This window comes from Halichoerus grypus, chromosome 1, assembly GCF_964656455.1.
Source record: "Halichoerus grypus chromosome 1, mHalGry1.hap1.1, whole genome shotgun sequence".
In the NCBI taxonomy this organism is placed as follows: Eukaryota; Metazoa; Chordata; class Mammalia; order Carnivora; family Phocidae; genus Halichoerus; species Halichoerus grypus.
Window position 1 is genome coordinate 29,104,011 of NC_135712.1, and position 24,629 is coordinate 29,128,639.

General features: G+C 38.3%; 1 protein-coding gene across 2 annotated transcripts in view; it reads right to left on the bottom strand.

The window, feature by feature from the left end:
- LOC118535992 (multidrug resistance-associated protein 1-like) overlaps positions 1-22,082 on the bottom strand; it is an 86,897-nt gene extending 64,815 nt beyond the window's left edge. For both annotated transcript variants that reach the window (XM_036092673.2, XM_036092669.2), the window contains exons 1-5: positions 21,865-22,082; positions 16,639-16,700; positions 8,795-8,942; positions 7,899-8,041; positions 2,901-3,078 (exon numbers count right to left, since the gene is read on the bottom strand). In XM_036092673.2, coding sequence (XP_035948566.2) covers positions 2,901-3,078; positions 7,899-8,041; positions 8,795-8,942; positions 16,639-16,700; positions 21,865-21,936 — 603 coding nt within the window. In that variant the 5' untranslated portion in view covers positions 21,937-22,082. The remainder of the gene's footprint in view (positions 1-2,900; positions 3,079-7,898; positions 8,042-8,794; positions 8,943-16,638; positions 16,701-21,864) is intronic.
- Positions 22,083-24,629: the final 2,547 nt, after the last annotated feature.

Genomic DNA, 24,629 nt, shown 5'->3' on the forward strand with positions numbered 1-24,629 from the left:
TTATTTTACTTTATTTCATTTTTTTTTTTTTTTTCAGATACCTCCTTCAACATAAAACAATACTTTGGTCTCTAACTCAAACCTGTTCTCTTTGTCAGCACCCCATGCTCCAAATCTCTCCTGTTTTTCCTACCTCCCCCCTTTTTTAAAAATTGTGACATATTTAATTGACATATATAGTTTCAGGTGTGTAACAAAATTATTCGGTATTTGTATATATTGCAAAATGATATACAATACAAAATGACATTGTCAAATGATCACCACAAGTCTAGTTAACATCCATCACTACACATAGTTACAAAAGTTTTATTTCTTGTGATTAGAACTTTTAAGATCTACTCTCTTAGCAGCTGTCAAATATACAATATGGTATTTTTTTTAAGGATTTTATTTATTTATTTGAGAGAGAGAGAGAGGAAGCACAAGCATGGGGAGAGGCAGAGGGAGAGAGAAAGGGAGAAGCAGACTCCCCGCTGAGCAGGGAGCCCGATGCGGGGCTGGATCCCAGGACCCTGGATCATGACCTGAGCTGAAGGCAGACATTTAACCGACTGAGCCACCCAAGTGCCCATCACAATACAGTATTATTAACTATAATTGCCATGCTGCACAATACATCCTCATGACATTTATTGTTTAATTAGAAGTTTTGTACCTTCTGATCACCTTTACCCATTTTTAAAATCACAAAGATTCTATTGTTTGGTGGAAGAATGCCCCCAGACTTCCCATAGTAAACCCAGGACTAACTGATGCTGCTTTTGAAGCATATCCCGTTTCTTAGTCCTCAAAAATTGTCATGGGGCCTGCACCTGTGAGCTAACAGGTAACAAAATCTGAGCTTTGAGACTCATGAACTCTTAAAGTGATCAAGTGGAATGGGGCCCATGTTTTTCCCACAAACCTTAAAAATGATATTCCTATTCCAAACTAGAGCAGTCATGTGGATGGGTCGAGAACAAGAAAGTCCTAACATCTCCCTTCCTCACCAAGAAAAGGATCTGAGACCACGTTTACCCCACTCTAATAACAAGTCCCTGATGAAGTAGAGCCAATGTCAGATTAATATGGGTCATCTGGTGCCACTATGAAAGCCATTTTGGATACTGAAGGTCTCTAAATATGATAAAAATCAGAATTCTACAACCCGTAAAGAGAATGGAAATCTAACTACCCTAATTAGTCCCACAGAGATAGACTCTCTGGAAAACAGGTGTAGGATACGAGACAAAGAAAAAAGGCCAGCCTTACATCAGTGCCACCTGCACATGCTATCTCAGTGCATCAATACAGGTTATAACAACACAGGCTATGTCTTCTACTGCTTGTTTGATGGACTTGGCATTAAACGGTAATCCATACAGCAAGCTCTACTGAGCTGGCTTGATTGCTGTACTCCTTTGATCCAGAGTGCTCTTTGTTCTTAAACAATCTCTCTAAGGAATCTATGGTTTCATCCCTATAGTCAGTGTTACCTATTCCATTATTATCTCCGGGGTCTCCCTGCCCTTGTAATAGACTCACCCACAACGCTTGATTTTCTTTTTTTATTTGACAGCTTGTTCTAATTTCTACTGCAGTCCACTCTTTTATATTTGTAAATCCATCCAAATCCTATTCCCAAGCTCCAATGCTTTAATCACTGAATGAAATCCTATTCCATATGGACTGTATATCAAAAACAAGTGTTAACATTTAAACTGATTCTTAGACTCCTTGATATCCTTCATCCATATTAGGATTGCTTGGAATTTACAGCCTCTAGAATTACGACCATAGCAGCATGTCCCTGCATTTGGGCTAAGGCCATTCTATACCCCCATTTTGGCCCAATATAGCCAAATGGCCTATACGCTTCATGCACAGCTCAGCCCAAATTATAATACTTCCTTCCACTAATACAAATTCTACATCTCTCCCAAAGACCATTTCAAGTCTTTCTTTCTATGTGAAACCTTCTTTAACTGCACACAATCACTGTAGATTTCCTGCTCATCTGACCTCTTATAAAACCTGCATTTAGTTCCACACATTATGTATGCTAATAATTCCCCCCAATTTCTTGAAGGCAGTGGCTCATTTACTCATTTACTCAGTCATCCAACTTTTATAAAAATGTATAAAAGTCACTTTCCCAGATGATAAAGGTACAATAGGTAAAGAGGTTTCTATTCCAAATCTTAAAGGGCCCACAATCTACAGAAGAGTACAGAGTAAGAATGCAAAATACACTTGATTGACTAACTCAGGTGATAACTACGGGAAGGAAGAAACTCTTCAATTGTTTATAATTATGATGTAAATAAAAGGCTCTGGATGGTAAAGAAGTGGTATTTAAAATTGCATTTTCAAGAAAGAACAAATTGAACTTCAGTGTTATCACAGGTATAAGAATCAGTCAGGTTGTTCTGAAGGGTGGGTGAGTGGGTGCAGAGGCAGGGCTTAGAGTGAAAGAGAAGTAGATAATGATTATATAGAGAAAGATGGCTTTGTTGCATGAGAAAGTGAAGTAGAGTCAGCAGAGGAAGAAGAAAAAAGTAGTATGCAGAATGAAAATAATCATGAAAAGAAGAAACTTTATTAATACATAAACATAGACAACATGAAAACATTCATTGCCATTCACTTTGGGGGGAGGAGTTCAGTGACACAACAGCGGACAGAAACCATCATCTAGTTTCATGGATTAGGGCTCACCGGAAGTTGGAGGGGCTGTAAGGACTATAGAGAGTCCTATAGAGAAATTAATACAACCAACATTGATGAGTCAAAGTTCTTTTAAGGAAAAACAAATGTAAACTCAAAGGGCACCCTAGGAACATTTTAACGTACTCTCCTATTTTAAAGTATGCAAGGAAAGAATCCATTTACAAACTGAGAATTCCTTAATTTTTTACCTTTTTGTAGATGAGTCCAATTACGGCCGTCTTAATTTTTGCTGAAGTGAGCATGTTAAAACGTTGGTATTGCTGAAGGATCAAGGTTTGCAAAAAGACTACAACAAAAAGTGCCAAAGCATAACCATAGCCACTCCATCCAAAATCTGGGCGATGTTCACAGAAAATGATCATTTGCCTGAACGTCATATAGAAATTGAGAAAGGGTAAGAAATGTTAAACATCTAAAGTAGTTAAATGCTTATGAAAGTTAAATGTTGTCAAAATGTTACACACACTCACATGTTTACCTGCTCTTTTTCTCTTCTTGCCAATTTGGCTTCTTCCCCCCGCCCCTTTATTTTTTATTTATTTATTTTTTTAAAGATTTTATTTATTTATTTGACAGAGAGTGACACAGCGAGAGAAGGAACACAAGCAAGGGGAGTGAGAGAGGGAGAAGCAGGCTTCCCGCTGAGCAGGTAGCCCAGTGATGCAGGGCTCGATCCCAGGACCCTGGGAACATGACCTGAGCCAAAGGCAGACGCTTAATGACTGACCCACCCAGCGCCCCCCCCCTTTATATTTAATTCAATTATGATATAAAGTACATGGAATCAACAGTTACTTTCAGAGGCTTCTGAGTACACGGTTAATTTCTAGTTTTCATATGGTAATCTCACCAACTAACTGTTCTGGTCTAACTTCATCATACAAGTTGAGACACAAAGACCTTTAAAGCTTCTTTTTTATCATAATCATACATTTTGTTAAATATAGGGAAACATGACAGAACGTTAAGTAGTGAATCTCTCAGAATGGCACACAGTTTTTTCAAAGACCTGAATTATATCTCACCTCTTATTACTTTTATCCATATCCAGTTTCTCTCTACTCTATCTTCCCTTATTTTTTCTTAAGTTTGGCAATAGCATGGTCATGATGATCATGGTCCATGCTGGGGTACAGCTAGACAATGGGGATAGTTCTAATCATAGCTCTCTTGGTTGCTTATTGCCCTTTAACTGTAAACACTGGTTAAAATGCCTTATGTCATTGTTAATATTATATACATGCTCTCAACTTTTTTTAAACTGCATCTGTGTGACTAATAATAATACTAATGTAAAAAGTCTACATATACTCTACACCATGGTGAAAACAACTTGGATATATTCTCTCAGATACTACAGATTAATATGTCATTTATTTTGCAGGCTCAATTCTTGGTTGGTTTAAGTAGTTCCTGTTATTTATTTTATAGGTAAAAAGTATAATATTAGATGTTTTAGAAATGTACATTTTTTTTTTTACTCTGAGTTCTGGAAATGCAGAAATGTGCTTGTTATTGTAAACAGCCATTTTGAGTTAACTTAAGATTATAACCAGAAGGAAGCCACATGTAATTAGGTAAGACTATATCTAAATTTTTTTTAAGAACATTGACTTTAAAAACTGATTCTTTATGTGAGTTTATGTTTTTAAAGTTTACATTTTTTAAAAATAAAAAATTAATGTCTAAGCCTTGATCTATTTTATTTGCAGCTTGGACAACTTATGGGTAAAAAAATTAAAAGCAATTGTGTTTCCCAAATTGCTTTATAAACCAAGTACTTCAAGAGATTAACTTTATTGGAATTGTACTTTGGAATCAAATATATACCAGTGTTTCTAAAATTACTATTAAAACCTCTAGTCACTGAAAATTATTGAGAGCATTGTGTATTCTCAAGGACAGTACTGAATTATACCACAGCTCACCTACATGAAATAACAGGAAATTCTGTATTTCTTAGTGGATCTGTATCAGATGCCTTCCATTGGGACACCGAATTATTTTTACAAGAGCAACTTACTAAATGTCTTCTCGGTCTATGAATTAAATTTCCTGAAAGAGGTGCACTATTCTTCTTATTGTGGATATATCTACCAATTAGACTTTTTTCCTTTCTCATAAAATCAAACAACTAAATGACTATCAACAGGTACCTTAGTGGTTCTACACATATAAATCTGGAAATATTAAAAATAATCTGTGATCAAGAAATGGTGAAGACCATAAAACCAAAATCCTCATATCGTTTATGAACACTCATTGGTTTGACTAATATAATAATAAAATTCATAGAAAAGGGGAAAATGAGTAAGCGTAACAATCAACAAGAAACATTTCTTCTAATAGTATGTTAATGAAAGTATTATTTTTATATATTTGATTACTACACATATGAGTCATGATAACACAACAATGTATTCTCATCCTTAAAGATAGTAGTCTCTAGTAATTTCCCTTATCAAAAGGAAAAATATACATCTCAAAATTAGCTTATAAAATTAGCTCCCCCAGGCTCAGTTTATGATCATGTAAACTCATAAAATTCTTTATGTTTCAAGTTTTTATTTAAATTCTAACGTTAAACCCATAAAATTATTTCTGATCCTTTAATCCTCAATGTGGAAATATTAAGGCTATTCAGCTACTCTAGAATGAGAATCTCTTGAAAAAGTGTGACTTTGGATAAGCCCATTTATTCAGTATTGCATTCAGGAAATGTATTTGAGTTCTATGTGCCAGGCTCTGTGCTAGGCAGTAAGGACGCTGACACTGAGTAACACAGAATCCGTTACCATGAGGAGCTCATAGTTTAGGCAGGAAGAAAGATACATCAACCAACTGATTTCAATGCGATATTGACATTACTATTTTGCAGGTATGGTCAGGCTAGTCTGTTACAAAAGTGTGTCACAAAATTAGGGAGACCATTCCTTACCCCATAGACAAGGACTTAGTAATTATTTAGCACCCTGTAGACTGCAAATATTTGGAGACACTGAATTACCATGACCTGTAGCTATTTTAGAAAAAAGTGGCCATGGTGAGATTCTAGAATGAGTTTTTTGAGCAGTAGACATTGAAAACTAGGAATCAGAGCATGACTAAAAATGGCTGGGAATCTCTTGCTACTCCTTCCACTCAGAAGTCAAACCTAACCATTCTAAGTCTCCTCCCCTTGGATCTGGGCTGATTTAGGGGCTTGCTTGACCAAAATAATGTTGCAGAAGTGACATTCTGGGGCTTCCAAGCCTAGATCATAAAAAGACTTGTCTGAGCCTCTTGGCATGTTCACTCTGAAAAAAATCCAGCTGCTATGTAAGAAGTTCAACTGCTCTGAGACTTCTGTGCTTAAGCTAACCATTTGGAGAGGCTTGGAGAGAGAGACAGACAGACAGACAGAGATGGATATCTGGCTATCTTAGCCCAGGCATGAATATGTAAGCTAAGTAGCCATTGTGGACATTCCAGCACCAGCACACATAAAAAAGAACCAAGGTAACCCAGCTGACAGCCAAAACCAAGGCCCCAAACATTCGTCTCTATTTGAACCTCTAGAGCTATCGCCTGCCCTGCTAATCAGCTAGGGCCCCCATCATGGTGGATCAAAGAAAATCCATCCCTCTCTGAAGTTCAGATCCATAAAATCATGCCTTGTTTCTCTAGCTTAGTGGTTATCATGTTTGCCTCATAGATTTTGGTGTGAACATAATAAAATGATCATTGTTTTATGCCACTAAACTTTGACAATCTTAATACTACAGCAACAGATCACCAGAAGAGGGCAGGAGAGGAAGATGCTGGTCAATACATTTCTGAGAGAGAGATTTCTGGCCACAGATGAGAGAACTCTATGGCAACTCCTTAAAAATAGCTGTGATATACAAAGGTGAGAGGCAGAGAGGCAGGGGAAGAAGAGGTATGTTACCTTGTCTGTGGGGGGTTTTAATCCAGGAGACATTTGGCTTATATTTCCATAGACAAGGGAGCCAAACAGACCTTGGAGTGAAAAATGACAGCACATTTTCTGACAACAAAGGAACACCTTCTTGCCTTAGATTCCCTGACACCATGCTCTCTTGGTTTTCCTCTCTGCACTAAGCACTCCTTCTCACTGTCCTTTGGTGGATTTCCCTGTCTTCACTAACTCCACAAATTGGAATAGCTGGATTGTTTGTCTATAGATGTCTTTACTTCTCCTTATCCATGCTAAGGTGGTCTCATCCAGAAAAACAGTTTGTCATACCCAGTATAATTTGGAACAGTTCCTCAGTTTATTACTCCGGCCAATATTTTTGTTAACTCCAGGCTTATGTAGACAATTACTCACACAATCTTTTTGGATTGGCTAGATAGCTGTCAGGGATCCCCAAGGCCACTCCCTAGTTAAATGATTCATTAGAAGGACTTGTAACAGTCAGCATCTAGTCATACTAATGACTATGACTTATTATGTTGAAAGGATACAAAAAAAAAAAAAATCAACAAAGAGAAAAGATACATGGGTCCAGGAGAAAACAGACACAGGCTTCCAAAAGTCCTCTCTCAGTAGGGTCACACAAAACACACAAAAAAACCCTTGCATATAGATATTAAAGAAATATCAAGGAAATTCTTCAAATATTATGTCTCTCTCTATGTATATGTGTGTGTATGTATATATATATATACGTATGCATTTATATTTATTTATATTTATATATTACTACCCTGGTTGATAAAGTTCAACTCCCAAAAGGCCACAGCTAAGAAAAATAGTAAGGGTATGTATCATTTCATTTTCTAAATATATATTCAAGACCGACTTCCTAGCTTTTAATCATAACTCTGGAATTTTCTAGCTATGTGAACTTAGGCAAATTACTTGAACCTCTTTTTCTGCATCGTGATAATGAGTGTAATAATATTTCCCGTCTCATAGGATTGTTGTAAAGATTAAATAAGATAATTAATATAAAGATTTTAGAACAGTGTTTAGTACATGGCTGACTTCAGTAAATATTGACTATATTACCATCATTCACATTTGTATTATAGCAAAGCTAACAGAATGTCCATATCCTACATAAAATTTGCAATAAGGACCTTCCCTACTCTTTTTTATTACAACTTTGAGAGTGGAACACTTGCTTATCATTTACCTGTGGGGAGATTAAAAAAAACAAAAAAACAAGACTACAACTTACTTCATTATGAGTGGGCTAGTGAAGGACAAAATATCAGCAAACACTCTGAATAAAGCAACTTGAATCAGGACAAACTTAAAGGTGTTCCACAATGCATAGACCAGAGATGGTTTCCTGGCATGTGCCTCTTTATGAAAGGATGCCTACATAATGAAAGAAAATAAGAAACAATGAGAAAATTGGACAGAGCTAATAGAGGTAAAAAATGAAATATATATATACACCAACCATAAAATTAGTACTGTACTCCAGAGATAATAAGGTAAGAAGGGATAAATTCAGTTAAACTTGAAAATATGACCTATATCATTGGAACTGTATGTCTCCAGACCACCTGGTATTATTTACACCACGTGGTATAAATGGGCAAGAGAAACAGTTGTATTTTATTTTGTGAATGCTGAAACTGTTTCATTAATGTAATTAATTAATATAAATACAGTTTTATCTTCAAATTGTATTTTTTGGGAATTCTAAAGAGGATATATATGTGTGTATATATGATACTAGACAGATAAGGAGTAACCGTCCTTGCTCCATAAGCTTTGCTCTTGGTCACCATGTTATTAGTTGGACCAACAGATATGAGGCCATGAGATATAGAACCCATCTTTGCCATGATAGTTGAGCAAAAGATACTGGTAAAAAGCCAAAGATAACATATCAACACATTGTTCCTGATATTAAAGGGAGGGGTTGCCGAATAATTTGATGACAGAAATTCGTTGCAATAACAACCAACTGTACTTATGAAAATGGCTTGTCATTGCACATATTTTAAGGACTTTCTAAATTCATAATAATAATATCTCATGTTTGGAAGAACTCTTTCTAGTTTTAGGTAGTAATTAGGTACTACCTAATTAGGTAGTAATTAGGTTTTAAGAATTAATTACCTTTACTTCTTGCCTCTCTTGATTCCTTAAAACTTCCTTCCTCCATTGTTTTTCAAAGATGGGACACACAATATAGGAAGAATCACTTTCATTTAGTTCAAAAAGATCCTCTCTTTCCAAAGGTTTCTTATAGCCTAAAACAATTATTCTAAAAATGAAAGAGTAAGGTAAACAATTCAGCAAAACCAATAATCAAGTTAAAAATAATTTTGCATGCATTTATCTTATTCTTTGATTTATAAATTATTTTTTAAATCAGGATGCAATGGGGCGCCTGGGTGGCTCAGTTGGTTAAGCGACTGCCTTCGGCTCAGGTCATGGTCCTGGAGTCCCGGGATCGAGTCCCGCATCGGGCTCCCTGCTCAGCGGGGAGTCTGCTTCTCCCTCTCATGCTCTCGTCTCTCGTTCTCTCTCTCTCAAATAAATAAATAAAATCTTTAAAAAAAAAAAAAAAAATCAGGATGCAATGACTAGATTGTATTGTGAAAAATCATACAACATATCCTGCAGTTCAATAATGTGCAATAATCATTTGTAGCTTTTAGAAGAATTACTTGGATTATTCAGTGAAACACTAACTTCCTTTACTCATCTCATATTGGAAGCACCTACTACTTTACTCCCTTACTGAAATTTACATAGCTAACTTTCACAGTCAGGTGTTCACTTCAAAACCCCAACTCCTGGGGCGCCTGGGTGGCTCAGATGGTTAAGCGTCTGCCTTCGGCTCAGGTCATGATCCTGGGGTCCTGGTACTGAGCCCCCTGTTGGGCTCCCTGCTCAGCAGGGAGCTTGCTTCTCCCTCTCCCGCTCCCCCTGCTTGTGTTCCCTCTCTCTCTGTGTCTCTCTCTGTCAAATAAATAAATAAAATCTTAAAAAAAAAAAAAAAACTACAACTCCTCTGTCTTGTATCAGAGGAGAAATGGATCTAACCTCTGCATTTGCAACTTCTCCTATTCCACTGGGACATTATATACCCTTTGCCACTTGACTTTACAAATTGTCCAACTAGATGTGGAATACCTGTCTCTGCCCCATAATCTTTAGCCTTGGCCATATGACCTACTTTGGCCAACAGAATATGAGCCAGTGTGACAGTGCTGTTTCTTAAGATGCCTTAAGAAGTATGGCAAGTTGGGGCGCCTGGGTGGCTTAGTTAAGCGTCTGCCTTTGGCTCAGGTCATGATCCCAGGGTCCTGGGATCGAGCCCCACATCGGGCTCCCTGCTCGGCAGAAGCCTGCTTCTCCCTCTCCCACTCCCCCTGCTTGTGTTCCCTCTCTTGCTGTGTCTCTCTCTGTCAAATAAATAAATAAAATCTTTAAAAAAAAAAAAAAAGAAGTATGGCAAGTTAGTGCGCATCTCAGTACTTCCACTCTCCCCCATTCAGTGAGTTTACCCCAAAGGACACTGTGAATAATTATGCAAAAACAATGGGTCTAAATCAGGACTGTCCCTGGCAAACTATGATTCATGGTCTAGTTACACCACAAATGTTGTGGCAGACAATAAATTATACTTACCTTACAGCCATCCTTCTGCCCCATCATCTTCTTACCACCAGGAATCTGATACTTATTCAGGTGAAAATCTCTCAAACTCAGGGTAAGTCCTTATCCCAGCCACAGAGTCATAACTTATGATTGGTCTAAGGTAGTCCTGGTAATCTCAGTATCTTTTGCTAAGCATTAATAATTTAACTCAGTTATGGTTAGGGATACCTAAACAAAAGTCTGCTGAGGAGAACTTTCTTTTTCAAAAGGAGGCACAAAACTTCAAGAGGAAAAAATGTTCTGCCTCCTTTTTCCCTTCCCCTCCTCCTTTCTGCCGGCACTGGAGGTATAATGCTCTGACATAGAGAAGCCAACTTTTCCACCATCGGCAAAATGCCAAATAATAAGGAAGGGAAGTGGAAAGAGAGAAAAACTCTGGGCCCCTTATAACATAGTTTACCCGCTTATTCCTAGCGTTCTGCCCAATAACAAGAAAATAAATACCTATTTGTTTCAGCTGTTATTATTTGGCTACTCTGTTGCTTGATATGTTCCTTGATTTTTTTCTTTCTTTTCAAATTTTTATTAAATTCTAGTTAGTTAATATACAGTGTAATATCTGTTTTTGGAGTAGAATTTAGTGATTAGTTATACTTAACGTATAACACCCAGTGCTTATCATAACAAGTGACCTCTTTAATACCCATCACCCATTTAGCCCACCCCCCACCCACTTCCCTCCATCAACCCTCAGTTTGTTCTCTGTCAAGAGTCTCTTATGGTTTGCTTCTCTCTCTCTCTCTCTCTTTTTTCCTTCCCATATGTTTATCTGTTTTGTTTCTTAAATTCTACACATGAGTGAAATCGTACGGTATGGTATTTGTTTTTCTCTGACTGACTTATTTTACTTAGTGAGGATGTGGAGAAAGGAGAACCCTCTTACACTGTTGGTGGGAATGCAAGCTGGTGCAGCCACTCTGGAAAACAGTATGGAGGTTCCTCAAAAAGTTGAAAATAGAACTACCCTAGGACCCAGCAATTGCATTACTAGGTATTTACCCAAAGGATATAAAAGCCAGCCAAGTTCCTAAGTGATGTAGTTCAGATATTCTCAGTTTATGAGCTTGGTGACAGGACTTGTTCAGGAAGAAATTAAACCCACGTTTAAACCCAGGCCTTTTGACTCAATAGTTTCTGTTCTTTCCATTATAAAGTACATTATTAGTCCAAGAGACCATAACAAAGTATTACACTACTCCACACTGGGACTGGTTTCATTGTCATTATTACTGAACAATCTCTATTGATTGACCCTGAGATGGATTTAAACCCTATGGTAACCAGAGTCTGCACTGGATTCAATTTCACTTTTATTATACTACATAATATCATATTACAATTCACATTTAACAAAAAGGTTTAAATGTAGTAAGAAAGGACCTTCGATAATCATGTTTCTGTCGGCTCAAATACCCTGGACATTTTCCTGCAGTGCACTTTCAAAAACATATTAAGCAATAAACTACTTTTATGTCATATTAAGTCTTTCTATTCCATTCCACAAAATAAATATTCATTTTCAAAATAAGATTGCATTGATTTTCACAAAAGCATTTTTAATAACATTTACTGCCTCAGCATTTTGAGTTAGAACTGTGAAAAACTCAGCGGTTTTGGTTCACGGGGATAAGTGACCCCTGGCTTTCATGCTGAGTCTCCAAATAATGCAGCATCTAAAAGTGACACTTCAAATGAATTGATTGTGATGCACGTGGTTCAGCTGTTTAACTACTGTGACTTGCCTTTCCCCAGGTGTGTGCTTCCTCCTCCTCTTTTTGCTCTCCCTTGGTAAATTTAAATACTCTCATCACCCTGGCTGGTCTTTCTATCACACATAAGCATCCAGGAAAAGAGGAAGGAGTGCTTCTTTTTAAAGCAAATGATGAGGCAGCTTTTTGGGAAGAACTGGGACCAAGAGCTGACTGTCCCAATAAGGGGAATGTAGCATGCACCAGGTCCCATAAACTTGTGGACTTGATTCCTAAGTGCATCTTGTATTTTTTAGACTGATACTTCTTTTCAAAGGTCATTCAGTTAAATTAATTTGATCCTCGCAGCTCTCTAAAAGAGGTAGAGCAGTATTAATTTCCCATTATTACAGGTGGTTAAACACCAAGAACTCCAGAGACTGGTCAGTTTTTTAAATGTGACATAAACCAAGGCTAACTTAACCAAAGGCAGACAATGCCGTTAAGTGTAATATTCCACTCTGCTTTCAATTTTGTGATCTTAGAGAGAATTTTGCGTATATTTGATATTGACATTAACAAGTGCGAGTAAAGATCTCATCCAACTGATCTTAAGAGCAGCAAACCAGTAGCAGTTCGCTAGGAAGATGAGATGAAATATAAATTTTGTAGATGAGTAACATTGGAAAACTTGGAAAACATAGATATATAGTTGCATCATCAATTTCATTACTGTTAATCACTTTTTAAAACATTTCTGGAAAAGGGTGACTGTGTTATGGGAAACGGCAAAAGGTCAGTCTATCCAAAACTTACAAGATACGACATAGGTAATATATGTTTTATTAATATGTGAGGAAAGGGAGGACAGACTGAATAGTGTATCCCTGGTTAAAACAGTGACTCAACTGTGACCTATAAAAACTTTAACTAGGGGCGCCTGGGTGGCTCAGTTGTTAAGCATCTGCCTTTGGCTCAGGTCATGATCCCAGGGTCCTGTGATTGAGCCCCGTGTTGGCGGGAAGCCTGTTTCTCCCTCTCCCACTCCCCCTGCTGTGTTCCCTCTCTCGCTGTGTCTCTTTCTGTCAAAAAAATAAATAAAATCTTAAAGAAAAAAAAAAACTTTAACTAGATTTTTCCATGTATGTCAAGGGGATTATTCTATGACAATGATTATTATACACTGATGACAGATTATATTTGCTAATAAAGGCTTCATAATTATTTGATCATCAAAACTATCTAGACAGTTCCTGCCTTAGGAATTAAGGATCATAAGCATATAATTCCCTGATTATTTGTATCATCTGAGCACATTTTAATTGGATTATTCATATAATTATGGGAGCTTGAATTTGGCCTAGGAAATAATTTCTGACTTTATTCTGTAACTCAAAGAGAAGATCTGAGAACACAATTAACCACTGTCTTCAAAGAGACATTCTCTTAAACAATAGCTATATTTTAGCTGCAAATGTTTAATTACCAGATAAGAAATCAAATTAGATTCATGCCAGTGACAGTTCCAGATAGCAGCATGCTATAAAAATATTTCCTATCTAGTTCTGAGATGTTAAATCTTAACAGAAAATAAATGTGATAGTCAACAATTACAGCTTATGGGTTTGTTCAAGACATTGAGTTGTTATATTTTAAAATTTGCTAAGCCTTATCTTGCTTATTAAATTTAATTTTAGCTCATATTTTAGGCCTCCTAAAGTGGTGTTTATAATATTTAAAATAAATGCATAGTCTTTATAGTCTGATAAAGTTTTAAAAGTTCATTTCCTTAAAATTAATTTTATTTGCATTATTTAAATTCTATGATATCCTGTGACTTAAAAATGATAGTCTGAAATTTTTAAAGCCAGAATAGACATCACTCTTCCTCTCAACACATGAATGAAATATAACTCAGGTTTGGAAAATATATTTATACATACACAAATTTGAAAAATCAAAATCATTAAATGTAAATAGCCCACATTTACATAACTCCTATTTAACCATTCTTTTTTCTAGTGTGTAACTTAATGTAGCATATTGATGTAAAATTTTTGCCATCCTCTTTAAGTGATTCTTAGATTTGTGTTAACTTGAAATTCTTATAACTTAATGCAATCTATTTGCTTCTGCCCAATTATTTGCTGACCAAGTATATCAGTTTTCTACTTAAACTGCTTTCATAAAAATCACCAATGACCTTTACATTGCCAAATTCAATGAAGAATACTCAGTTCTTTTTTTAATCTACCCCTTTTCAGTATTTGGCGCTATTGACCACCTTATTTTCCTCCTTTTTTGACAGTTTCCTTAGCTTTCAAACACACTCTTTCCTTGGTTTGTCTCCTACATTCGGAATGCCTTTCCTTAGCTTCCTCGGTAGATTACCCCTCCTTTCACCATTTAATACTGAGGATTCTCAATGTTCTGTTTGTTCATCCCGTTCAATAGGCTCTCCCTTCTGGATGATCTCATTCATACTCATGGCTTCAACGACTGACATACAGTCAATGACTCCCAAATCCGTATCAATAGATCAAAAGCCTATATATCCAAACACCTATTAGATATTTTTTACGGGGATGAGTCCGACATCTCAAATTGAAGCTTCTCCAAACTGAACATACAGTTTTTCCGCCACACCTGAATCGGGTGGTTATCTGAGCCAGAAACTGATTAACATTTTTCCCAGTTCTTCAATTTCTTTATCTAATCGTTCATTAGCTTTTGAATCTGTTCCTTCCTCTTCATCCTCTTTACCATAGTTCAGACCATAAGCATAAATTTACAGCATAATTGAAGAACCTCCTAACCACTCCCTTTGTCTCCATTCTCACCTGGTACATACCATATCCACACAACTGCAAAGGGGATTTTCTGAAGTGCGAGCAAGAATTACATGACACTCTGCTTAATCTCTTAAACGTCAACAGGCTGCAGTGTGGGAGGGGTCAGTCCACGCTTGCCTCTCTGGTTTGCATACAGTATTTGCTCAACTTGGAATGCCACTTGGTTCACTCTTACATTGTTACATGTTGGGTTCAAACATTAATTACTTGTAAAACATTCCCTAACTGTGCAAATGTGGTTAGATGGCATTCCTGAAAACTGTGTTTCTCTATCATGCTTATATTGCCTTTTGCCTTTTTTGGGTAATTGACAGCATACTTTTTAATCTTTCTAAATCTATGAATTCCTGGAAGATACGAACTAGGGCATTTATCTCTGCATTCTTTTTTTTTTTTAGGATTTTATTTATTTATCTGACAGAGAGAGAGACAGCGAGAGAGGGAATACAAGCAGGGGGAGTGCGAGAGGGAGAAGCAGGCTTCCCGCCAAGCAGGGAGCCCCGATGCGTGGCTCAATCACAGGACCCTGAGATCATGACCTGAGCCAAAGGCAGATGCTTAAGGACTGAGCCACCCAGGTGCCCCTGTCTCTGCATTCTTAAAGGTTAGCATAATGCAGGGCATCCAGCACACGATCAACCTTTTCTTTTTCTTTTTTTTTTTAAGCATTCATCTACTATTGAGAGCATATTTGTAGATCATATTGGGCAATTTTGTTTCTACTAACCCTAAAACAAGGGGCATAAAGTTAAGATAATAGTTTTTTGTATCATAATCTTTCTGTTATGGGGGGAAAGAAATACATTTCTAAAGAAAGCTTCTGAATTTATAAAATTGGAAAAATCAATTCTTCTCTTTTAATATGATTTAATTCTGGGTTAAAGCCCTCATCACACATTATAGATGAATTATTCTGTGAGATAAACCACATTATACGTCTTATAAAAATGACTATGTATGTGTTTTAATAGCAGTATATATATATACACACACATATTTGTGGGAGCATTCCTAGTAAAGAGTAGACTATCCAAGTGAAAAAAAGCATGAAACAGGGACTCAAAGAAACTGACTTCCAACACCAACTTGGTGCGCTCCTTCTTGGGTATCAATGGACAAGTTAATTCCTTTCCCTAAGCTTCAATTTTCAATTTTCTTATATGTAAATGCCTAGCTCATAAGACTTGGGGGAGAATTAAGTGAAATTATATGCACATATATACTGGATGTTAAAAAAAATTCAAATTTCTGGGGTGCCTGGGTGGCTCAGTCAGTTAAGCACCTGACTCTTGGTTTCGGCTCAGGTCATGATCTCAGGGTCGTGGGATAGCCTCCCCACGAACTCCCCACTCAGCACGGAGTATGCTTGAGATTCTCCACTTATCCCTCTCCCTCTGTGCCCCCCCGAATCGCTCGTGTGTGCTCTCTCTCTCTCTTCCTCTGTCTCTCTCAAATAAATAAATAGAATCTTAAAAAAAAAAAATTCAAATTTCTCTCCTTGTTTAGTCCTAACAGGGTTACAAATCTTATGAAGGGACAGACATATTGCAGGAGTATTAGCAATCTTATCTGTGGAACTACTTTGTATGTTACTGTCTTGTGATTTCTCTGTAATAAAATAAGAAAAAAGTCTTAACAAAGTCAATTTATAAAAATATCCATGCTTTAGACTGGAGGAATAACATTTAGGTGTCATTTTCCTTGGAATCTTCCTCAGAATGGTATGCTACAAACAAATCAGTACAATTCCTACCTGCTAAACCAGGAATATGTCATCCTACTGAAGAATGAAGCACTTTTCTCTGGATTGCATTTCTAAAAAGAAAAATATAACAAGTAGTCTATGAAGAATATGCCTTTATTTCAAATTTGAAATATCTTTGTCAACAGGTGGAAAAGTAAACATGAAATAATTTCATCTACCAATAGTTGCAGCTGTGTTGCTATCATAATCCCTAAGGAATAAAATGAAGATATGAGAATGGTGGTTGGACTAGAGGCATTTTAAGATTTCTCCCAACATTATCATTATGACTCTGTTTACATAGCAAGAAATCATGTAGGAAAGGGAAATCATTTCTGAAATTTCTACTTCTCATTCTCTCTCTCTCTCTATATATATATCTCCTTGAATTTCTATGACTGTATATATGTATGTATTTGCTTATGTATACATACATAATTTAGCTCTCTATATAGGCTAAATTTAAAACATTTTAATCACTAAATTAAAGATAGTTTTGTTTTTTTTTCTAAAAACATAAAAATAAGAGAATATAATAGGCATTTGGTTTACATCTGTGTGCTTAATTACATATTTTAGTATAAAGGTATAAATATATAAACATTTATTTATCACAATTACATATTATTTTGGGAGTTTACAACATTACCATAAAATTCTTCCTGTTGACCTGGTGAGTTCAACCAAAAGAAGGGCTTAAAAAGGCCTCAAAAGTAATCATTTTATATTTTTAGAGTCAGCACCAATGTCTATATTTTAAAAAGTAAAACTGATCACCACAGTAAAGTTCATTATGAGAAATTGTCCCATACTTAACAATTTTAGCACTGACCCTCTCTAATCCAGTTCTGATCTCATACATAAAGTGTTCACTATGTTTTAAAAAATTCTTATCCTAGAAGGAATTTGTGCAACAAAATTCCAACCTATACAGCAAATGTCCTGAGAAAACATTGTTCACTCCACATCTGTTCTCTGAGTTACAGTAATGATCTACTATAAATCATTTACTCAATTGCTATCTATCCTTATATTATTGTTGCAAAAAGTAAATGCAGTGACAGATGTAAAACCATCACCATACTTGGCCCAAAACAACAACTCATACATGTGAACTATATCATCATCACTCCTATTACCAAACATATTATTTGGAAAATAAGTGCACATATTGTGGAGAATATTCTGAAAATTCTTGAATTAACCTGCAAGTCACATTTTATTTCACAGGGAGTTGCCAACTTGATAATTTACCACCAAAGCAGAGATCGTATTCACCTCCAAAACACGTGTATTTCTGTGGCAGATTGCAAATGGCTACAGATCCTTAGCAGCTTTTCCCATCAAGAGGTAAACGCTAGTCTCCACCCCTTGAAAATTTTGATCATGAAAATGCCACAAGAGTGACACCAAAAGAGCTCCGATTCTAAGTGTCGAGAGGCTTGCTGTGCTCAGAACCCTGAGTGCACCATGTGTCTGATCCTGAGCTGGCCTGCTAGAGGATGAGAGACCCCATAGGAGAGAACTGAGGTGCTCATCTGACAGGTCTGTCATCCTGGCTTGGAACAAGTACTAGACATAGGAGTAAATTAGTCCTAGACGATCCTTTTCCAGTTGGCTTTAGTGCCTGAAAGAGATCAGCAAAGATCAGCCAAGCTGACCCAAACCAGGTCATGACTCAACTGATCCAGAGAATCATGAGCTAAGTAAAAAAAAGAAAGCATCTTATATGAAGCCCTTTGAGTCCTTTGGTAAATAGCCTCCTTAGATGTGGGCCAGGCTTCTTACACTGAATTTATCACAGTAAATTCCAAATTTACCTCCCAGAAAAAAATTACAGTAGACAGGTAAAATATCTGGTGAAGGTAATAAGCCTTATCAAGCACCAAGGATATACAAATGACTTTTCAATAAATACTGAATTCATAGCATGGGTCTCACGGAGTTCATTATTGATATATTGCTATAAAGTAACTTCTATGTAGAAAACCAAGACAGGACAATTCTAAGAGTGATAAGGAAAATCTGTGTCCTAGGATGGCCCACCCAGCCAGTGAGAGAGTCCCAGTCCTTGCCCCGAGGCTCTTCCGGGTTCTTCTCCTTGCCCTGATTCGCGCGCGCGCCAAATGTGCCAAGTATGAGGAAGTAGAAGTGTATAAATTACCCCCTTCGTGCTCAGGGCTCAGACCTTTGGAGATCACTCTCCTCTGAGCGCCCCGGCGTTAAATAAACCTCCTATCCTCCAAGATCTCTGAGTGCCGCTTGGTTCTTCCGTCAGGCGATCCAGTCCAAGTTCCGTAACAAGAGTATCTTTCAGTGTCTTAATTTACTCCCATCTTCTCCATTAAACATTTCTCAATCCTTCTAACTCACTTATCTCACTCTGACAGCACTTCTGGTCTGCAGACCGAACTGACCCCAATGTTTCCCACTTCCCTTGTTGCCCCAAGCCCACTACAGGCCTTTGTTTTCTAGTCCATTTTCTTATCTATTATACTTATCTACCATTGCAGGTATAGCAGGTGTCCTATCAACATACCTTAACACGGCAGACTTAAGGGCAATTTTCATTTGAACAGAGGTCCTGTTATTTCTGGATGATGATGGAGGAGCAGGAAATTTTTAGACCATGAGACCACAGCATAGCCAGGGTCCAGGATTAGTGAAGTGTTTTGCTTTCAATCTTCCTTGGGTTCAACCTTGAGATGTGGTCCCACGAGGATATGGTTTGTGCGACTGCTACATTTAACAGTATCTCATAACCCCTAACTTCAGGAGCTTCCTTTGTGCATACTGGAGCAGGGTTCTGGGATTGGTGGAGGAAGTTAGGGGAAGTGGAAGGACAGCCTCGTGGGGAAGGGAAAACATCCAGAAAGCAAAAATAATTTGTTTCTTAATCACTTATTATGTGCCAGATTCTGTATGAAGTATATTATCTCATTAAATACAACATGTCTGTGGGGCTCCCAGGCTGCTCAGCTGGTTAAGCGGCTGCCTTTGGCTCAAGTCCTGGGATCAAGCCCCGACAGGCTCCCTGCTCAGTGGGGAGTCTGCTTCTCCCTCTGCCTCTCCCCCCTGCTCATGCTTCCTCTCTCTTTCTCAAATAAATAAATAAAATTATATATATATATGTGTATATATATATATATATATGTCTTTGTGGTGAAACCATTTTTGTCAACTCCATTTTACAGAGGAGGAAACTAAGGCCCAGAGTTTAAGAAACTTAAAGAAGTTTAAGAGATAGGATCTAATCCAGTTAGCCCATTGTATCTTCCAGTCGTAATTCCACATCCTCAACTCTGTTACACGCTGCAGCTACTGAGATATCTTTCCTCCTGCCCACATCCTTCTACTTCACTTCTGGCTAATTCTCACTTGTACTTCAATCCTATTTAAGATTTATTGCCTTTGGGGAAAGAAAAAAAATTTACTGCCTTTGGTAATTCCTTTCCTCCCATCCCAGCCTCCAAGGCTTATATTCTTTTTTTTTTTTTTTTTTTTTAGGGCTTATATTCTTGTTCTGGGTTACCATAGCAATCTCAACATATGCCTCAGGGAGGATTTAAGGGACTCTTCAGAACTGTCTTCACTGAATGTACCCTCACTCTTTCCTGACTATCAAAACATTTGCTGACAGGTACTTCTCTCTTGCTAGACTTAGTTCCTCTGGAAGACAGAAAACTGATTCAATTTATCTTTATATTTTCAGGTTTAGCCCAGGGCCTAGCTCATAATAAACATGTTGGGGGCGGGGGGGGGGGTGAATGAATGGCCCCTGCTAATCACAAGTATTTAGAAGTATTCTATTCATAGGTCACCATGCCAACCCTAGAAACTATCAGAAAGCATGTTCTTAGCTTATAAGTAGGTGGGATTTTTGTCTGAGATCTATTATGTCAAAATATAAAGTCTCAGCAATGAAATGTAATCACATAAGGTTTTCAATATGCTTTGAAGCCATCAACTATTTTTTTTTTAAATTGGCATCATGAAGTAACAAAAAGAAAATGCGATTAAAACTAGTATTTTCAATCCTGTCTAAATGGATTCCTGGTCCATAAAGCTATCCAGGTTGAATAATAGTCAAGGATATAAACATTGTTGGAATCCTACAGGAAGAACTGACTACAATTTTGGGTGAGACAATTGTTTGAGTTTTATAATTTCCCACCCTATTAAGTTTGTGATTCACTGCCTTTGGCCACTTCCGTAGTTGCACCAATGATGTTAAACCCATTTCCCTGCTTAAAACTGCCATCTCTCCTGTAAAGTAAAAAATAAAAAAAAAAAGGTGTATTGTCCTGGTGGAGCTCTTTCACATTTTCAAGGGATTTATTCAACATCTATATTTTATAGACTTTTAAAAGGATACTTTACATATAATTTGCTTTACTTTTAAAAACATTTATAGTTTCATTTTATATGTAATTAGAAGAATGCTGTCATATTTGACACTTGGAGCCACTAACAAGAACCAGGATTAAAACAAGATCCCCTGAACCTGAATTTTTCTTTCTCCTTTTTAGAATTACAGAACTACTTATGTGAGGGGCTATTTCTAAGACTTCGTCTTGTACAGTGGTGAAAAGCAAAACAAGTGGAATTTTTGTTAGGGAAATTACTCCTAACACACCACCGCAGGGTTGGTCGCCCTGTACTAGGGTCCTAGCACATGACTTCTATTGTGGAAGAAGCACGTGTTAATCATGGGGGCAGAGCAAGGCACAGTTAAGTGTCCGCAGTTTCTGGATTGCCCCAACCGCAGTCTCCCAGTACCCGGTCAGTTAACACCTGTCAGTTAACCCCGTGGTATTTACCCCGAATCTCCCCTGCAGTTTCGGTGGGTTCTGCCACTGCTTGTGGAATCCATCCCAACCTCTCCTCCTTCACTGATGCCAGGTCCATTCATTCTTTTCTCAAACGCTTGTTTCTGTTGACGGGGGAGTGTTTCACCCCTTCAAAGAAGCCTCTTTCTCTCCTCCAGCAGCCACCTTGACTGAGATCTTGATGGTTCAGATTTCACATCGTCCTGAGGACTGGTGTCCGCTCTCACGACTGCGCGCCTGTGTGTGTCCGTCCGTCTGTGTGTGATTACTACTAAAACGGGGGCTCTAAAACATCAGTTCACAGGCCAGCGTCCGAACCGGCGGCTCTCCCCCCCTCCCTCTCCCCACCCAGAGTGGCGAAGACCGCCCGCCTCCCCCCAGGGTCCCCAGGACCAAGGAGCATTACCTGCGCCTCAGGCCCCTCGGGGACCCGCTCGTAGTTGCTGCCGGCGCCCCACCTCCGCGGGATGGAAAACATGGTCCGCGGGCGCCTGGCGAGGGGAGGCGGGGGGAGGTACCGAGGCTGTTCCCTCTCTCGGCTGGGGTCCGCCGCTCCGGCGCCCAGAAGTTGGGAGGACGCGAGCACTCAGCCAGACCTAGCCGGCTGTCGCCCTGCCCTGAGCCGGCCCTTCCCGGGAGCGCGCCCTGGGCGAGGCAGGGGGCGGGAGCGAGGCGGGCGGACCGGCGCCGGGCGGGGGGAGGTGGGGGGAAGGGGCGGAATGAGCAGCGGCGGGACCTTCTGTAGAGGGCGATGATCTCTGCCTCTGGGGCAGTTTGCACTTGACTCAGTTAAGTTCTCCCCTCTTCACTTTGCAGGATTGCTTTGTTAGAAAATGTTTCTTTCTTTTCTTTCTTTCTTTCTTCCTTCCTTCCTTCCTTCCTTCCTTCCTTCCTTCCTTCCTTCCTTCCTTTCTCTCTCTCTCTTTCCTTCTTTCTTTCTTTCCTTCTTTCTTTCTGTAGATTTTATTTATTTATTTGACAGAAAGAGCACAGGCGGAGGGGAGGGGCAGAGGGAGAGGGAGAAGCAGGCTCCCCACTGAGCAAGGAGCCCAACACGGGGCTCCATCCCAGGACCCTGGGATCATGACCTGAGCCGAAGGCAGAGGCTCAACCGACTGAGCCACCCAGGCGCCCCTTCTTTATGATAGAAGCACAAAACTCATTTCTCCCTGGGATGACATGTTTATAAACAGAATATTACAGCGGTCCGGAACAGAAAACTGTTAAGGACAACAGGTGTCAGTAGAACTTTATGGAGAGAATTTTATTGCAATGACTTTAAAATTAGAACAAATGAAATACTTCCCTTAATACTTCCTAATATTAGGAAACCATAACAGTATATGAAATCTAAATTTTACTCTTCAAATTAGTTATAAAGCAACATAATAAATGAAAAACTTCGTAGTAACTAGAATCAGCAAAGGGCTAAATGAGAAACATGACATATAAAAGGGAATATGAATATTAAGGATGGCATTTGAGTTTTAATAACTTGACAAACAGTAGCCTTGTATAAAGTACTGATGTATGCAGTCCTTTGAGAAAGATCTGCTGACCCCTGAGATGTGTCATTGGTCTGAGAAAATATTTTGTTTCAATTTACTTAGGACCTGAAGCAACAGGAGTAATTTTATTTTATTTTTGCTTGAACTCTTGACCCTGAGATCAAGAGTGGCATGCTCCAAGACTGAGCCAGCCAGGCATCCTAAGAGGGAGTAATTTTAGAAATTCTGAATAATGGGATAAAGATAAAGCAATGTGATAATTTCACAAGGATGGGTAATTATGTTTCAGGACTAAGGGAGATTCTGTCTGCACCTTGAAATTAATGTTAGAGGTAAATGGAAAGAATTGAGATTTAGGTGGGCCTGGGTGGCTCAGTCGTTGTGTCTGCCTTTGGCTCAGGTCATGGTCCCAGGGTCCCGGGATCAAGCCCCGCATCGGGCTCCCTGCTCAGTGGGGAGCCTGCTTCTCCCTCTACCACTCCCCCTGTTTGTGTTCCCTCTCTTGCTGTGTCTCTGTCAAATAAATAAATAAAATCTTTAAAAAAAAAAAAAAAGAGTTGAGATTTAGGATTGAAGAAAGCCTGTTTCCTGGAGAAAAAAGGCCCATAGATGATACCTGGAGGAAATTTTGGCTTGCCCATAGAATGGGCCAAGCTGTGAGGAACCAGACAATTTCTATATAAGGATTAGACTAAATGATTCATCATAGAATTAAAGTTCTGGGGGATGTTTAGAATACAGTTTATTTGGCTTTCTTCCTCTCTTTAGATCATATTTGTCTGGCCCTTTGCAAAGAGGAAGTTGTAGATTTTAGTTTGAAACAAATGTGTCTGTGAAAATTTGAGGTTGCAGCTTGGGATTTAGAAACTTTGTCTCACTTCTTCCAGAACTTTACACAAACTCAAGTGCAATCTGGGGACATTTCATATTCAACAGCCTCAGCCTGAGGGGCCCCTGCTCCATCTGTACTTTTAAAATGCTCACTGTGTGGATTCCATGTGGAAAATACGAGATCTTTGTAGAGTTAGTCCTTGCTTTTCAGATACAAGGAAAGAAGGAACTTGGAACCTGTGCCTTGGAGGAGGAAGCCAGGAAGAAGAGGCCTAAAAATAGCTCAGGCTTTAAATTCAACATGTGTTTTCCTCCCTCTTCTTGGAATCAGTCCCCTCAGAAAAGGCTGGTGTTCTGGCAGCTGAAAGCAGACAGATTTCTATACACACTCCATATAGACACACAATCCACTGATCAGTGGGAGGAGACAGAGATCCCCAAGGTAATTAATTATTAGTAGTTATTATTAAAGGTGAGAGAGGGCTATAGGTGTATTGGGGAACTGGAATGATGAAGTCTCCACTCAAAGGAATTGGGGGAAAAATCTCTGGGAGCCCCACAGGATTCCATTTTAAGTTTCTCCATTTTGAAGGAGGCTCAAGGTAAGACTATGCTAATAAGAAGGAAGGCATGAGTTTTCAAGAAAGGAATGACCATTTTCTTTGCTTCAAAGAAAAAACAGTAAAATATTCAGATTTGCCTAGGCAACAGAAAGTATAAAATAAAATGACCTTGACATAAGCAAAGCATTGCTGCAAAGTTAGCGTTCTATCGCTGAATTCTCACACTAGCTGAATTTTGAAATAAATATTTCCTCCTCAGGAAAAAAAAT